This window comes from Podarcis gaigeae, assembly GCF_964106915.1.
Source record: "Podarcis gaigeae genome assembly, chromosome: 3".
NCBI lineage: Eukaryota > Metazoa > Chordata > Lepidosauria > Squamata > Lacertidae > Podarcis > Podarcis gaigeae.
In genome coordinates this window covers 19,505,522-19,523,954 of record NC_139680.1, presented here as the reverse complement: position 1 = coordinate 19,523,954, position 18,433 = coordinate 19,505,522, and the positions used below count along the sequence as shown (strand labels likewise).

General features: G+C 45.4%; 1 protein-coding gene across 3 annotated transcripts in view; it reads left to right on the top strand.

The window, feature by feature from the left end:
- Positions 1-275: 275 nt before the first annotated feature.
- The window catches only part of HS1BP3 (HCLS1 binding protein 3), a 41,263-nt gene continuing 23,105 nt past the window's right edge, over positions 276-18,433 (top strand). Inside the window, exons 1-3 of one of the 3 annotated variants that reach the window (XM_083730691.1) lie at positions 276-499; positions 3,270-3,435; positions 16,386-16,593. In XM_083730691.1, coding sequence (XP_083586817.1) covers positions 459-499; positions 3,270-3,435; positions 16,386-16,593 — 415 coding nt within the window. In that variant the 5' untranslated portion in view covers positions 276-458. The remainder of the gene's footprint in view (positions 500-3,269; positions 3,436-16,385; positions 16,594-18,433) is intronic. The other 2 variants (XM_083730692.1, XM_083730690.1) reach the window with 2 other exon arrangements.

Here is an 18,433-nt window from a genome sequence, read left to right as displayed (position 1 = left end):
TTTAGGTTCCCTTCCAACTCTACCATTCTATACTGTTAACAACTGTATAAAAATCCTTGAGGAGGAGGTGGTGGTGGGGAAAAGGAGAATTTAAAAAGACTTGTTCAGAAATCCTTCACCACTAGGAGTAGTCGTGGCCGAGTGGTTAAGGCGATGGACTAGAAATCCATTGGGGTCTCCCCGCGCAGGTTCGAATCCTGCCGACTACGGCGCGGATTTATTTTTCAAAGGGCCAAACTTTTAATTGAAGCGCCTCGATCCCAGCAGGGCGGGGGTTTCCCGGAAGAACCAGGATGGGGCCGCCAGAGGCAGCGTAAGCCCAGCTCTTGGGAAGGGAAACTCGTGACACGCCGATCTCCTCCTCCTCCTGTTCTCCAGCCTTGCAACAGCAGCGGCACTTTCGCTGCGCGCAACTCCCAGCAAAGTCTGCGCTGCGCCGGTGGAGCTTTGGCGACGCCATGCAGCCCAGCTCGGGGCCTGCCGTGCTGGTCACCACCAGGTAAGGCGGCTTGCAGTGCAGGGGCCTCGCTTTGCTCTGCCGGCCTGCCTCTTGCCGCTTCCCAAAGCGAGGAGGACGCGGGGCTTGGAGAGTTCAGGGGAGCCTTCCTGGCCGAGCAAACCCCGGGATCCAGATGTGCGCCTTGGGCCCGGCGCAGCAGCTGGCATGGGCTTCCTTTCCGCCTCCTGCCGAGCAGGACGAGCCTCGCTGCCTGCGCCTCCTGCCTGTCCAGTAGCGCTTCCTTCCTTCTCCCCCGCGGCTCCCCTTGTCCCAAAGGGTAGCTGGTGCGTCAGGGCGCACGGGGATCTTTGCGCACCCGTCCGCCTGCTTCGGTTACAAGCAAGTCCAGAGCGTGTGGAACTGGCAGCCAGCTCCCTCCATCTTAGCCTTGGGTGGGTGGGGGGTTAATTTATTGTTCGGTGCATTGGTACCACCCCGCCTTTTTCTCCAAGGAGCTGGAGGGGGCGTGCATTTTATTGTTATTATTTATTACATTTTTATACCGCCCTTCATCCAAGGATCACAGGGCAGTTTGCAATAGAAAAACACAAAATGCCTTACATAGTAACAAAAGAAAATCAGTACCCCCCCCCATTATGGTTCTCCTCCTCATTTAATTTATTCTTTTCCCTGATTATTCAAATGTTACAATACAGCTTTGTCCACTGCCATAATATCTCAGAATGACCATTCCAATCCTCAGTCCCACATCACTGTCATGTTGGCTCCCCAAATACCCTCAATAGGAACCCAACTACCAATCTGGTTGATTAGTCTTTGATGTTATGTGAGGCATTCTGATAGAGCAATGCTCCATATGTTATTAACCCAAGCCTCTCTTGGTATATTAGAGGTTTCCTTTCATCATTGACAATAACTAGTCTACTGGTTGAACAGGAAGGAAATTAATTCTTTAGATTTAAAGGTAGAATTTGGGGTCAAATCTAGTGATAATAAGGCAAGTGCCAAATTAAGAGGGATTGATTGCTGGAGGTCAGATAAAAACCTTTTCCCAAAAGGCATGGACCATGGTGCGCCCCACCAAACATGAATATAGGACCCTTGATCTCTACAGCCCTTCCAACATAATGGTGAGCTTGAAGAATTTATCTTTGCAAGGCATGTGGGGGTCCAATACTGCCAAAATTTTAAGGGAAATTTCCTGAAGGTGAGCCAAAATTGTTTTTAAAAATGGATTACGCCATATAGATTCCCATGCTTTCTCACTTAATGAAATTTCTATGTCAGTTTCCCATCTCATTCAAATATCTTTTGTGTTGCCCACAAAGTTGTCTAATATCATACCATATATCACTGAAACTGCTCCTTTCAGAAACAATAGAATACTGAAGTTTATATGAAACATGCAGGGATTTCTGCTATGCAAAATGAACCATGGAAAGAGAAGAAGGGAAGTCACTGATATTTTAAGGTTGGCTAAATGAATATTGGAGGGACGCGGGTGGTGCTGTGGTCTAAACCACAGAGACTAGGGCTTGCCATTCAGAAGGTTGGCAGTTTGAATCCCCGCGATGGGGTGAGCTCCCGTTGCTCGCTCCCTGCTCCTGCCAACCTAGCAGTTTGAAAGCATGTCAAAGTGCAAATAGATAAATAGGTACCGCTCCGGTGGGAAGGTAAATAGCATTTCCATGCACTGCTGTGGTTCACCAGAAGCAGCTTAGTCATGCTGGCCACATAAAGTGAGATGAGCGCCGAAACCCCAGAGTCGGCCATGACTGGACCTAATGGTCAGGGGTCCTTTATACTAAGCCGCTTCTGGCGAACCAGAGCAGCCCACGGAAATGCCATTTACCTTCCCACTGGAGTGGTAAATGGCATTTCCGTGCGCTGCTCTGGTTCGCCAGAAGCGGCTTAGTCATACTGGCCACATGACCTGGAAGCTGTCTGTGGACAAACGCCGGCTCCCTTGGCCTATAGAGCGAGATGAGCGCTGCAACCCCAGAGTCATCCGCAACTGGACTTAACTGTCAGGAGTACCTTTCTCTTTACCTTTTAAATGAATATTCTGATATTTAAAGAAACGGCCCCTTTCATATCATGGCTAGGACTGTTACGTAGCAATTCAAATTCTATTTTTTCAGTTACATGTTACTCTTTCGACATTTTCAACATATACAATCAAAACACAATCAACTATTTTCTCCTATTTTTGTTGACTTCCCACTCTGTTTTCAATGGAGTTCTTATTTCTCCCCTTTTGCTATACCCTGTCTTCTATCTATTAAACCATAACCACATTATTATCATCTAATTACTTCTGTTGCTCATAGCTCAAATCCTGCTCTCGAGTTCATTGTACTATAATATTTCTTTAAGTAGTCCGAAAAAGGCATCCTTTCTCCCATAAAACACTCCTCATTGGATTCTCTTAATTTTGCTGTTCATTTTGCCAGTTCTGCACCACCTGCTATCTTACTTACCCATTCTTCTTTGGTGGGATCCTCCTCATTTAATCCTCACAACAACCCTGTGAGGTAGGTTAGGCAGAGAGGCAGCGGCTGGCCCAAGGTCACCCAGTGAGCTTCATGGCTGAATGGAGATTTGTAGAATTGTAGCGGAGGGGACCCTGAGGGTCATCTAGTCCAACCCCCTGCAATGCAGGAGTCGCAACACGGAGTCCCCCATCCAAACTGACCAGATCTGAACCTTTTGCCCAACTCTGGATCAAAAACGGATGCCAGCGTTGGGAGTCAGTTGGCACTGAAATGTGGCATTGAACTCTGATTGAACTCTGTGTTTTCATTTGCAGACCTCTTCAAAACACCCACACAGGGATCGATCTGTCCGTTCCAGAGTACCAGGAAATCCGGGGGAAGATGATGTCAGGCCATGTGGAATATAATATTGTCGCCGTGACGCAGCTGCCTGCTTTCAAATCAGCAAAGCACAAGCCAGAAGACATAATTCAGTTTATGGTAATCCATTATGAATCAGTTGTTGTTTCTGCTGAACTGTTGTTATGTAACAGAGAGAGTGCATATGGATTCATCAGCGACACTGTGAATCTAGGATGTTCATGACTAGAGATGCGGGTGTAGGAATGCGGATGGCACTGTGGTCTAAACCACTGAGCCTCTTCGGTGTGCTGATCAGAAGGTTGGTGGTTCAAATCCCCGCAATGGAGTGAGCTCCTGTTGCTCTGTCCCAGCTTCTGCCAACCTAGCAGTTTGAAAGCACGCCAGTGCAAGTAGATAAATAGGTACCGCTGTGGTGGGAAGGTAAACAGCGTTTCCGTGTGCTCTGGTTTCCGTCATGGTCTTCCGTTGTGCCAGAAGCAGTTTAGTCCTGCTGGCCACATGACCCGGAAAGCTGTCTGTGGACAAACACTGGCTCCCTCGGCCTGAAAGTGAGATGAGCACTGCACCCCATAGTCACCTTTGACTGGACTTAACCATCCAGGAGTCCTTTACCTTTTAACTTAATGACTAGAGCCTCATTGGAGGCTTGGGGCCTGAACAATGTGGGGAGGAAGGGACCCTGGACTTTAAAGGACCTTTGTCTGGTAATTTCTCCTAGGATTTAAGGCAGTGATGGCCAAACTTGGCCCTCTAGCTGCTTTGGGACTACAACTCCCATCACCCCTAGCTAACAGGACCAGTGGTCAGGGATGATGGGAATTGTAGTCCCAAAACAGCTGGAGGGCCAAGTTTGGCCATCACTGATTTAAGGCATTATGTTTCTACAGTGGTAGCTCTAGTTTCGGACAGAATCCATTACAGGGTGCTGTTTGCACCCTGAAAAGTCCACAACTAGAGCAGCACTTTTGCAGAAGCACGGAGCGCGATAGAGCACTTCTGTGCATGCGCAGAATGCTTCTGCACATGCACAAAGTATGCAGAACACTTTTGTGTGTGCGCGCAGGGCGAAACCCGGAAGTATATAAGAGAGTCTGTGTACTGGTCCAGTAAATGCTTCCGCTGCGCAACCAGCAACAGTTCTCTTTGCAGAGTATTAATTAAGTCCAGTGCAGAGATTCTTGTTGCAGTACAGGCTTCAGAGTCTCAGTAGCAAAGGAATAACGACACAGGGAAGCCTGTCTTTCCAAAGACAGGTTTATTGCAGACAGATAACAGAAACACCTCCGGAGCTTTCAGACATTTTTGCTTCACGCCCCGCAGGCAGAGAAAACAAACACTCTTTATATACTGAGCAACTTAACAACGAGCTTGACTACTTAAAGTCACATGACATTGCTAACTTGCCAGCGTCTTAGGTTTCACACCCTAACACCCCCTCTCGCTGGCAATACAAAAAACAAAATTACTTCAGACCCATTTCTTCACAAAAGTTTTCATGCCGCTGAAACCCAAGCGGTTTTGTAAAACCATCAGCTTGATTTTCATGACTGGGACAGTAATTTAATTTAACAATTCCTGCTTTTACCGTTTGACAAACATTTTGAAAGCGGATATCCAAATGTTTTGTACGACCTTTAAACTGCCCATTTTGTGCTAACTTAAGACACGGTTGATTATCACCCCATACAGTGATTGGAGTGATGGTATTTTCATACATCTCTTGTGCCAAGCATTTGTAAAATTCTAGATCTCTACATAACTCAGATAAGGCACAGAACTCAGCTTCTGTTGACGACAAAGCAATCAGGTTCTGTTTCTTGGATCTCCACCCAATCAGAGAGTTACCAAATTTTATTACACAGCCAGACACTGATTTTCTATCCTTTAAATTTGCCCAATCACTATCTGCCCAACAAGTAATCTGTGCTTGTCCTTCAGAAGATAATTCAAGGCAAAAATCTTTGGTGTATTGTAAATATCTTAACACTCTTTGAATTCCTTTCCATGCATTTACACTAGGTTTTGAAGCTTCTCTGCTGAGTAAGTTAACAGCGTAAGCAATATCTGGTCTACTCCATTGCGAAAGATGAAGTAAGCTTCCCAGTGCTGACTGAAAGATTTCAGCACGCTTGAATTCAGCACTATCCTTGAACTCATTGTCTTTTACAAAACCCATTTCCATTGGTGTTCTAACACCTGCACACTCTGTCATGCCAAACTTTTTCAACATTTGCAATATCTTGCCTTTTTGATTCAGTAGAAAACTGCCATTTTTGGTCCTATCTATCTGAACACCAAGATAGACCTTTACATCACCAAGATTCTTAACTTTGAAGTGTTTATTTAACTCTTTGGCTAGTTTTTTTACTTGTTCTTGTGTCTTTGAAGTATAAATCAGGTCATCTACATAAACAAGCAAAGATTCTTGAGCATCTCCTGAACCTCTGAAATATAAGCAATTGTCAGCCTTGCTCCTGCTAAAACCAATGCCTACCAAAACGTCATTCAAACACTCATTCCAATTATGAGCAGATTGCTTGAGTCCATAAATAGATTTATGTAGTTTCCATACCTGATTTGATTTACCAACTTTCAATCCTGGCGGAAGCTCCATATAGAGCTCTTCAGCCAAGTCTGAATGAAGATAAGCTGTAGAGACATCAAATTGATTCACTTTGAACCCTTTCTGAGCAGCAACTGCTAATAGTGCCCGTAGGGTTTCACTCCTTGAAGTGGGTGCATAGACTTCGGAATAATGTAACCCCTTTCTTTGCGTAAAACCTCGAGCTACAAGCCTTGCTTTGTACTCTGGTTTCCCCATCGCTGTTGTCTTTATCCTGTACACCCACCTACAACTTACTGCCTTGGTACCTTCTGGCAGTTTGGTGATGGAAAACACACCCAGTTCTTTCATAGAATTCAATTCTTTTTGCATGGCCTCACGCCACCTACTGGCCTCCTCCTGGGGTAATTGCTCAACCTCCTCAAAACTTTCAGGTTCGCAATTTGCCAAACAAGCCCAAACACTAATAGCTTGGTACCTTTCAGGAGGTATACCTTTGTTGGCACGCTTGGAACGCCTTAACAGTTCCTGTGATGTTCCTTCAGTTTCCTCCTCTGACCCAGAATCACTAGTCGTCACCTGTTTGTCACTAGTAGTTGAAGAACTTTCTGATTCTGACTTTACACTCTCTTGCTCTACAGGTGAGCTTTTAGAGCTAGAAGATTCTGACTTTACACATCTCTCTTGCTGTACAGGTGAACGAGAAGAGCTAGAAGATTCTGACTTTACAGACTTGGGTGAACTAAACGATTTCTCACCCTTGTCCTCAGACTCAAATTCCTCAGCCTGTTCTGGAACTAATACCTGCCCTGGGGCCTGAGTTTCATTGTTACTGTTCACCACGTCAAATAGTATGTCAGGATTTCCATGAATTTTATTCCAACCATCCTGTTCGCAAAATTCTGCACTTCTGCTGATTGTGATTTTCGTTTGATTGCCTTCTACATTCACAAATCTCCAACCTTTTGTGTTTGCTTGATAACCACAGAAAAGCATTTCTTTAGATCTAGGATCGCCTTTCCTACGTTGTGCCCTAGGCACCAGCACATAAGCACGACATCCAAAAACTCTTAGATGATCAATTTTTGGTTTTTTTCCAAATAGCATGAAGTAAGGAGTGTTGCCTACTGTGCTATTGTACACTCTGTTAAAAGTATAATTCGCATACAGTGCAGCCTCAGCCCAAAACCGCTGTGGAAGTCCAGAATCAAACAGCAAAGCAGCAATGGCTTCCTGTAATGTTCGAAATTTTCTTTCAGCAACTGCATTCTCCTGTGGTGAATAGGGATTGGTAAGTCTATGAACTATACCTTTCCTTTTTAACCACGTCTCCAGCGTGTGGTTCACATATTCCCCACCACGATCTGATTGTATTTTACGCACCCTGGTGTCAAATTTACATTCGACTTCTTCAATCCAATCCATCAGGATGGAAGCTGCTTGCGATTTTTCTTTCAGAAAGAAAACCCAACTAGCCCTTGAAAAATCATCCACCAAAATTTGCATAAATCTCGCACCTCCAAGCGATTTGACTGGCATAGGGCCACACACGTCTGTGTGCACAAGTTCAAAGGGTTTCTTGCTTACTCTGTCAGATCTAGGATAGTTACATGTCTTAACCTTAGCATGTTTACAAGCACAACAATCCAGAAAATTTGGACAGGGTTTAATGTTACACTCCTCAGCTAAATCTGGCATCTTGCTTACATACTTAAAGCATATATGAGCTAACCTTCTGTGTAGTAGATGTGCACAACCTGTATGAGGAGCCTTATTTACACACTTAGCTTGCGCTTCACCTGTTGAACATCTACCTGCTGCTAACTGCTCTTCATCCAAAACAAAAAGCCCATCCTCACAGGGAATTTTAACTAGCTCCTTCCCCTGTTTCGAAATGGTGCACACATCATTTTCAAACTCAACCTTAAAACCACTTTTTACCAGGCATGACACACTCAAAAGTCCATTCTTCATTCCTGGAAGAACGAAAACAGGAAGGTTAGTTTGCAAACAATTAACATAAATTGTGCCTTTAAGGCTCATTTCTCGTTTACTATTGTCTGCTATAGTCACAGTTTTTGCAACTGGCAATGTCTTGCAGTTCTTCAAGCTGCCACTAGATGTCGCTGGAACTAAACTGTGACTGGCTCCACTGTCAATTATCCACTTCAAGGTTTGTTGGCTCCTTTTAGGACTCTGTTGTGCTGCCATTGCAGATAGTCCCTTATCAGCACCTGCTCCCCCTCTGGATCGTTGATTCTTGTAGCTCTCACTTCGTCTTCCCCTGTAGCTCCAGAAACTGACCTTGGACTGTTGAAATTCCTGTTGCTTTTCAGGACACTTTGCTATCAAATGAAACCTGCTGCCACATCGAAAACATGACTTGCTGGCCATAGCAGACACTTGTGAGGCTTCCTTACAGCTCTGCCTGCTAGTTCCCCCACGCTCTATGGTGGCTCTATGGTGAATTCGCCTAAGAGCTTCCCAAATTTCAAATGCAGACCTTAAATTTTCCACATGAGGTAATTGGGAATCGTCTATCGATACCATCAACATGCATCTAGCTTTAGTGTCCATTTTATCATGTTCCCTGTTCTGAGCATGTGCAGCAGCCTCTTGCTCTGCTGTGGCATCTGCTGCAACAGCCACAAACGGCTTTCGCCTCTGGACATAGTCAGCCCACACTTCTTTGGCTTCCAACCAGACTTGAGCCCTCTTAGACCACTGCACGTAATTAGCAGAGTTCAACTTTGTAAAGGGAACCTGGAAATTTTCCACTGCCATTCTTGGGGTCTGCTGCTACTCCCTCTGTGTGCCCTTGCTTCTCTTTCCCCTTGGGATTTGTTTTACTCACTTTTCAGACGCCTCCAGCCTCCTCTGAAGCCTTTTAAACTTTTTTTCCTCCGTCTCTTCACTAGCAACCTACCACCGTCCTCTGTTTTTATTAACAAAACAAAAACAGAACGGGAGGTCAAGCTAGCCTTTTGCAGCTAATGAAACTGTAAATCTTCACTTACGCAGCTCTCTCAACTTTCTGCAGCCTCTCAGTTCCTTTAAGAGCTGGATTTACAACCAAGCCGGTCTTCTCTCATCCGAAAGCTGCTCTCACTTTCTCTGCACACAATACAGCTGTAAACGTAGAAGGAGCCATAACCTAAGAGAGTCTGTGTACTGGTCCAGTAAATGCTTCCGCTGCGCAACCAGCAACAGTTCTCTTTGCAGAGTATTAATTAAGTCCAGTGCAGAGATTCTTGTTGCAGTACAGGCTTCAGAGTCTCAGTAGCAAAGGAATAACGACACAGGGAAGCCTGTCTTTCCAAAGACAGGTTTATTGCAGACAGATAACAGAAACACCTCCGGAGCTTTCAGACATTTTTGCTTCACGCCCCGCAGGCAGAGAAAACAAACACTCTTTATATACTGAGCAACTTAACAACGAGCTTGACTACTTAAAGTCACATGACATTGCTAACTTGCCAGCGTCTTAGGTTTCACACCCTAACAGTATACACTTCCAGGTTTTCAGTGTTCACAACCCGAAAAGCCGCAACGTGAAGCAAATGCAATAAGAGGTGTGACTGTATTTTGAGGGAAAACGTGACAGATTGTATCCCCTTTTGCTACAAAAATTGGTTCAATTAAAAAAAGAAGAAGAGTTGCCTTAAGTATTCAGTGGAACAATGTAGCAGCTACTTATGTTGTAGCACACCCTGCAAACAAATGCTCATACTGCGAAATATCTGAAGCAGATCGGTTTAAGAAAACGGCCATTTGTGCAGGTTTCTTGTTTCATAGGGAAAGATCTATATCTTGCACCAATAGACTTTGGGTGTGAAGAAAGCATTTGATTTTAGAAGACAAATTAAGATGTTTGCCTGTAGCACAGAGGAAACCAAAAGCTTTTTGGCAGTTTATGTTAATGGATAATTGTAAGCTGGTTCCTACATACATGCCCATCCTTTGATAACCGTATTGTCAAACAATGATTTGCATGGAGGTAATGTGAGAAGACGCGGGTGGCACTGTGGGTTAAACCACAGAGCCTAGGACTTGCCGATCAGAAGGTTGGCGGTTCAAATCCCCATGACCGGGTGAGCTCCCGTTGCTCAGTCCCTGCTCCTGCCAACCTAGCAGTTCCAAAGCACATCAAAGGGCAAGTAGATAAATAGGTACCACTCCGGTGGGAAGGTAAACGGCATTTCCACGCACTGCTCTGGTTTGCCAGAAGCAGCTTAGTCATGCTGGCCACATGACCTGGAAGCTGTACGCCGGCTCCATTGGCCAATAAAGCAAGATGAGCGTCACAACCCCAGAGTCGGTCACAACTGGACCTAATGGTCAGGGGTCCCTTTACCCTTACCTTTAATGTGAGAAGAAGGATTCTGTCATGACTCATTCACACACATGCAACCCATCACTTGATGCCATCAAGTGAGGAAAATGCTTGTGAACCATTCCTTTGCCTCTAATGGAGGGATGGGCAATTTTTCAACCTCCAGATATTGTCAGTCTCCAGCTTTCATCAGTCCCAGCCAATATGCCCAGTCACCAGAGAAAATGGGAAGTGGAGTCTTGCAACATTCCTATCTGGTGCAATGAACTGTGCTTAAGTTTTCTTCAGCTTCAGTTTTTATGCAGGGCATGGCGAACTTGTGGTCCTCTGGAAGTTGTTGGACTCCAAGTTCCATCATCCCTAGCCAGCATTGTAAAGCATGATGGGAGGTGTAGTCCTATTGACACCCAGTGCAGAATTAAACCCTGTGGAGGCCCCTAGGCAGTCAAAATCTGGCCTTGCAAATTATCTCCTAATACTTGATTGTAGTCAATATTTTTTTGATCCCTTGTCGCAGGGCCCCTAAAAGGCATGGGGCCCATAGGGCAGTGCCTACTCTGCCTATTTGGTAATCTGGCACTGATGACACCACATGTCCCCTATACTTGCACAAAGCCATGCGACATTAAAGCGACTTGGTTCCTTGTTAGACACCTCGGCTGCTCTGATTTCCATCCCTTTCTCAGGAGATAATTACTTTAAACATTCCAGTCCCCCACTGGAATGGCATTTTCATCCTGCGAAATATTTTTGGGTCACTGTGGCATGGTCAAATGCCTTAAATAGTTTAGCCGATGTAGCTAATCTTAATTCCTGAGCTTGTTGCAGGCAGTTGAAAGGGAAAGAAGGTATTCTTTCCCCACATGAGTGAGAGATGTCACACACTGTTTTGTTGGTGTTTCCAACCAAAGTAGTTGTGGCATGAAATCCTACTCAGTTTCACTATGACCTGTTACATTATCCAGAGCTATTTAAAGCTTATCTGAGCGGCTTCATCTTGCCAGCCACCAACCTCTGAAGTCTTGTATATGTTTGTAATTATATACAGCAACACACTTAAAAAGATTCCTTCTATTATTATTATTATTTTGATTTTAAGCCTAAGCAATAAGTAAAAGCTGGAATATGACCATAACATACCTGAGATCTCCTAGGCCCTAGGGTAGGGCTCAGGGGCAGGGCTCGTGTTTGGCATGCAGAAGGTTCTACGTTCAGTCCCTGGCATCTCCAGGTAGAGAGAGCCTTGTCTCAAATCCTAGGGAGGCCCTGACTGGCATTGTAACCAGTGCTGAGCTAGAGGAAGCAGTCACCTGACTCAGTAGAAGTCCTATGGGGGAGATTAAGGTAAAAGTAAAGGGACCCCTTACCATTAGGTTCAGTCGTGGCCGACTCTGGGGTTGTGGCGCTCATCTCGCTTTATTAGCCGAGGGCTGGCACACAACTTCCGGGTCATGTGGCCAGCATGACTAAGCCGCTTCTGGCAAACCAGAGCAGCGTACAGAAACACCGTTTACCTTCCCGCCGGAGTGGTACCTATTTATCTACTTGCACTTTGATGTGCTTTCAAACTGCTAGGTTGGCAGGAGCTGGGACCGAGCAACGGGAGCTCACCCCGTCATGGGATTCGAACCGCCGACCTTCTGATCGGCAAGTCCTAGGCTCTGTGGTTTAACCCACAGTGCCACCAGTGTCCCTTATGGGAGAGATTAGCAGCGTTCAAAATTTGCCAGGCGCCAGGTGCATTTGGTGCCTGGCTATAGGCCACTTGTCACCAAGTGACGATGCCCGGGTGCCAGGATGGCGCCTGACATCTCCCCCATCTGGAGGTGCATTCCTGGGGAACCTAGGATCTTGCCTATTTTCACACACCGACAACACATCCTTTAGCATTCTCTTTGCGATAACTTATCTGCACAATCAGAACGAATTTCAGGAACCAGGAAGTAGTCTTTGAGCCATCCGGCCCCCAAATGGCAACTAGACGTTCTGTTTTGGCGGCTGAAACCCTGGTTTTAGGAGCCATTTGGCACCTAGTTAATATATCTGAGTTTCTAACACTGGATAATAAAGCACAAGTGAAGTCTGAAAAGAAATTGCAGAGGGCAAGAGGCATTTTTCTCCTTCTACTCTACTTCCTCCCCAGCATGTTCCCTTTCTTTCTCTCAAAGGTACCCATGGAGGCAAGTGTGTTCTTTCTATCTCAGGGGCTTGTTCTTCCTCGTAGTTTCATTTAATCCCACCACCTTTCTTTTCATTTCTCTATTTCTTCTCCTTTGCCAGCGGCACTGGGAACATAAACAGGGTGAGTTTTCAATAGCATTTATGCCAGGGCTATGTCTTTAGCCAATGTTTCGCCACCCATTCTTTCAGTGTGGGTTTGCTTCATGTATTTGCTGGTGGGCTTATCAGATAGTTGGGTTCTCTGAGATACTTTTGGGTGCAATGTATGCTTCCACCCTCAGAAATAAAAATCCACACAATTATGTTGTTGTGTTGTTTAGTCGTTTAGTCATGTCCGACTCTTCATGACCCTATGGACCAGAGCACGCCACACAGTTATATACTGTAGCAAATCTCCAGTGCATACTATCTGGAGAGTAAGGTCCATTAAACACAGTGGGCATTACTTTCTGAGTGTGGCGCTGATAATGCCACAGTTGCAGGTTCGATTCCCATTGAGACACCTGCATATTTCTGCATTGCAGGGGGTTGGACTGGGTGACCCTCAGGGTCCCTTCCAATTCTACATTTCTATGATTCTTTGAGTAAACATTTATAAGGTTGCCCTGAACCCTCATCACTTGCAGAAGCTGCAGGTCCCCCCTCCCCAAATTATGCTTGGAAATTCCTTACTCTTTTCCTTGCTGTATTGAATTTGATCCTTTCTTTTCCTTCTCTTCTTTCTTTCTCTCTTTTTCTCCTAACACATTTAGGTGGCATTTTTATCTCTGATACCACTGTAAAAAGCATACAAAGCCAACAGCCTAGACCAGGGGTCAGCAACCTGAGGCCCAAGGGAAGCAGCCAGCGGAGGTCATTTGACCGGCCCACAAGCTGCCCCTGGTGTAGCGCAGCACAGAGACTCGCTTCCGTGGTTCTGAAAATCGTGTCTGCGCAGACGCTAAAAATCGCGGGTGCGCACGCAATCCGGCCCACAGAGGGATCTCTGTGGGACCGATCCAGGCCAGGCAAGATAAACCTTGCTGACCCCTGGCCTGGACTCTCATACATGTCTTCACAGAAGCAAGCGCCCTTGAGTTCAGTGGAGCTTACACACAGGCAAGTCGTCTTCTTTTGCGATCACTCGTAGCCAAGTAAGATTGTCTTCCATGAACACGGTTTTAACAGGGAGTCCGTAAGTGACTGTGGAGGCCAGTTCTGGATCCACACCTCCTTCCACAGTGGGGACATAGGTTTCTGCATGGGAGCTGATCACGGTGAGGGTTTGCCAAGTCTGCCTTCCGTGTAGTGGTTAAGAGTGGTAGTCTCGTAATCTGGGGAACCGGGTTCGCGTCCCCGCTCCTCCTCATGCAGCTGCTGGGTGACCCTGGGCTAGTCACACTTCTCTGAAGTCTTTCAGCCCCACTCACCTCACAGAGTGTTTGTTGTGGGGGAGGAAGGGAAAGGAGAATGTTAGCCGCTTTGAGACTCCTTGAAGGAGTGAAAGGCGGGATATCAAATCCAAACTCTTCTTCTTCTTCTTCCTCTTCGCACGTTTCTCCCTTTCACCCTGAATTCGAGCGTCTTCAAAGTTCATGACACCTTTGGTAAAGGCTGTTCTCCAACTGGAGCGCTCACAGGCCAGTGTTTCCCAGTTGTCAGTGTTTATACTACTTTTTTTTAGATTTGCCTTGAGATAGTCTTTAAACCTCTTTCGCTGACCACCAGCAAGTGAGTATAGGATTGAAGGCTAACATCCAGGGGCGTTACAGCTCAGTCCATTGAGTATGAGACTCTGAATCTCTGGGTCGTGGGTTTGAGCCCCACGTTGGGCATTGCAGGGGGTTGGACTAGATCATTCTTGTGGTCCCTTATAATTCTACAATTCTATGATACTATCATTTTAGGTACTTTAAAAGACTTTGGACACATGGATAAATTTGCCTCTGGACAGATCAGCATGGAGGGTGCCAGAATCTACTGCCATGTCACCAGCCACCCCTAGAAATAAAATTCAGTTAAAAAAGGGGTGAGAAGGGGCTGGAGCCAAAGATATGGGCCTCAGACTCCCTAGCCCACCCTGCCTTGTGCAGAAGTCAGACCATTAGCTCTCGGTGGTTTCAGACCAGGAGACGCCCACTTTGCTGCCTAAGTTGCTAAACTTAATGCAAACTTTCTCCCAGCTATTATTCTTCCTATGTTGTACTTTAGGGTTGGGGACATATTTATAGCACCCTTGATGCAGTGAGAAGCTCTACTGTGACGTATCTTGTGAACGACCATTAATAGGGAGCATGCGCTGTTCTCTGTGTGTGCAGGTTTATTTTTAAGGACGTCATTTCTGTAGCAAAATTAAGAAATGTAGAAGAGCCTGAATCTTTTGAGCGGTATATGATGGGTGGTTCCAGTAGAGGGCACTCAAACACCATTCAAGAGCATACTTACCTAGGCCTGGAGGTGACCAGAAAGACAGAGTTCATTCTGGTGATGTTAAGAACCGGGAATGCACTGAGTGCTTGTGCGTGTGCTTGGAATCGTAGAATCACCAAATGGTAAAGTTGGAAGGGATCCCAGGGGTCTTCTAGTCCAGCCCCCTGCAATGTAGTAATCTTTTGCCTAGTGCGAGACTCAAACTCATGACCCTGAGATTAAGAGTCTCATGCTCTACCGATTGAGGTACCCCAGCTTGTTCTTATTTGAAATCAATGGATCTTCTACACCAATCAATATGTTTATTATCCAATGTGATGGTGAAGGAGTTCTGTCTTGTGAATTTATAAGAAGAGGAGCTTCCAGTGTGGCTGTTTATTGAGAATTCAAGCTGATATGTTTGCATAAAGCTTTCACGGAGGTTATTCAACACCACCAGTTTATTAAACGTTCATCTTGATACATTATCATGGACGTTATATGAAATTGCCAGGTTTACTTCACACTTTTCCAGTGCAATTTTCTATCATTTTTGTTATCTGAGTTTTTTCCAGTAAGAAAAATCATGCAATGATTATACTAGGAAGTGCAAGGTAGCAGTCAAAATTTGTGTGAATAAACAGCTCATCTGGATTTGCCCTTTAAGGTTAAATACAAGCATATTTGGAAACTAAAAGTTGGTGGTGGCTTGAACCAGATTTGCTCCTAATCGTTTGGTGGTGAGCTTAGGCTACACCAGGGGTCAGCAAACTTTTTCAGCAGGGTGCCAGTCCACTGTCCCTCAGACCTTGTGGGGGGCCAGACTATATTTTTTTTTTTGGGGGGGGAGGGAATGAACGAATTCCTATGCCCCACAAATAACCCAAAAATGCATTTTAAATAAAAGGACACATTCTACTCATGTAAAAACACATTGATTCTTGGACCATCCACGGGCCGGATTTAGAAGGTGATTGGGCCGAATCTGGCCCCTGGGCCTTAGGTTGCCTACCCATGGGCTACATCCTAGAATACAATATGAGATTTATGGATCTGTGTTCACATTCTGTTTTTGTTTGTTTCAGTGCTGCTATGGTTTTCTTCTCAGTCTTTAAAATTATAGAGTTGGAAGGAGCTTTGAATCTGCAATATAGCATTCCTGACAATTGGCCACCCATGAATAAGTATCACTCATTTATCACTTATTAAGTATCTTGCTCGGCATATTGCTGATTAGTTCTGTCAGCCAAGAAATGGCTTTGTCCTTAAACGTGAACAGATTGTCAAAGTGGTCAACGCAAATCCACAGAAGCTTTTTGCTCCTTGTACAGATAATCCCTTGTGAGCATTTCTGGGGCCACAAACAAAGGCACTTCTGTAAACAAGGCAAAAACTGTGTCCAGAAGGACCCATATAGCAGAAGAATGGGCTCTTCAGGGCAACCGTTGCTTTCCTAAGCTCATAAAATTTGCAAGCATTCATTTCTTTCCTTTTTTCGATTTTCCTTTATTTATTTATGCTTTTCAAGTTTATGCGCTGTGACAAGCTTCTCCATATTTGTCATTTAACAACAAAGACAAATTCTGCCTATTCTGCTTACAGGTCTCAAAGAAGTACAGCGAGATTGAGGAGTTTTATCAGAAGCTGGCTACACGTTACCCACAATCCTCTCTGCCACCGCTGCCAAGGAAAGTGCTGTTTGTTGGGGAGTTTGACATCCGGGAACGGAGAGCTGCGTTCAATGAGATCATGAGATCCATTTCCAAAGACACAGATCTAGCAACAAGTCCCGAGTTAATGGAATTCCTAGGTAACTCCCAAGCATGCTTTCGTAATGGTAACATGTCGTTTATTCAGTATCCAGTGACCCTTTAAGCTTTTGAATACCAGAGAAATTTTGCAAAATCAGCTGCATCTCCTATCAATTTTCAAGACACTTTCCCCCCTTCAGGTATTAAATTCTCATGTCCAAGCACCTCTGCAAACCTGCTAGATTTGCTTTCCCACAAACCCTGTGCTCAGATTGGTCTTGAATTTCATAAATACTCCATTGCCTCATTCTGAGATTTGGTTGTAAAAGCACCCCATGACCTAGACATGTAATGTGATTTACGAGGGAAAAGCCACACCTTCGTTATTAATATGAGAAACGTTCTAGGCAACATGGGCTGTGTAATTTTCTTTTTTAAAAAGGCCAGAATTCTACACTAAGGTAACCCAAGTGTTCCAGTAAGAGTTTGTAGCCTTAATTTTTGTGTGTGTGTATTTTCTTGTTTTATATAATTTATTCCATACAACTTGCTCACTGTACGGAGGGCAGAGAGTGAAGTGTAAAATCCCTGTCTGAATCACTCAGGATCTTACCTCTGAGATTTCTCTAGGCGTTATCCACACAATGAATTAGATGCCATATTTATTTTTTATATAACCCCCCCCCCTGACATTTTCAAAACACTGAGTTCTTCATGGAGTGCAGCCACTATGTTTGCACCAGATGATAGCAGAATTGCAGGACGCGCACTGCCGTTGATGTGGTGATGTTACCAGTGGTGGACCTGCACAGCTGCTCATTATATGTATGCATGGCTTAAAATTGGGTGGCTGACCTCTCAACCTTCAGATATGGGGGAACTCCAACTCCCACCAGCCCTAGTCTGTATGCCGAGTGTGGGCAGGTGGGACAGGGAGCTGTTGTCCAGCAAAATCTGGAGGGCTCCAGGTTCGTCACCCCTGCTTCAAATGCACTGTGGGAAGACTAGGCGCCTGGTTACTTTTGAGAGTAGCAGAAACTAAAGCCTCTCTTTGGGGTTGAAACTGGGTGGCAATCAACCATCTGCATAGCAGCCTCCATAACACGGCTGGTCTGGGGCTCTAACGTCGTCATGGTTATACCTTCTTGCATTGCAGCGGGGTGGACTAGATGACACTCGCGGTCCCTTCCAGCTCTAAAATTCTATCTGAATTACAGGAAAGTATTCATTTATTTCAACAATTTATACCACTGCCATTGGTGTGTATAAAGGTAAAAAGGTAAAGGTCCCCTGGACAGTTAAGTCCTGTCGAAGGCGACTATGTGATGTGGCACTCATCTCACTCTCAGGCCAAGGGAGCCAGCGTTTGTCCACAGACAGCTTTCTGGGTCATGTGGCCAGCATGACTAAACCGCTTCTGGCACAATGGAACATGATGACGGAAACCAGAGCACATGGAAACGCCATTTATCTTCCTGCCGCAGCAGTACCTATTTATCTATTTGCACTGGTGTGCTTTTGAACTGCTAGGGTGGCAGGAGCTGGGACAGAGCAATGGGGACTCACCTCGTTACGGGGATTTGAACCGTCAACCTTCTGATCAGCAAGCCCAAGAGGCTCAGTGGTTTAGACCTGAGTGCCACCCGCGTCCCACCCGCGTCCATACATGGCATAGGAGCCAACTCCTAGGGGCTTTGGTCTCTTTACTCCCCCCTAAAACATTTGAGGGGACTGGGGCCCCCAAAGTTGATGGACATTGCCTTTAAAATGATGTGGGTGCGCCATGTCATGTGATTGATTGTGTGGGGCGGGGCTTACTTGTTCCCTCTCCCCCCAGATATTTTATTAAAGTTGGTGCCCTGACGCAAGGTTACAAAAGTGAAGCCTATCTCATTTTTC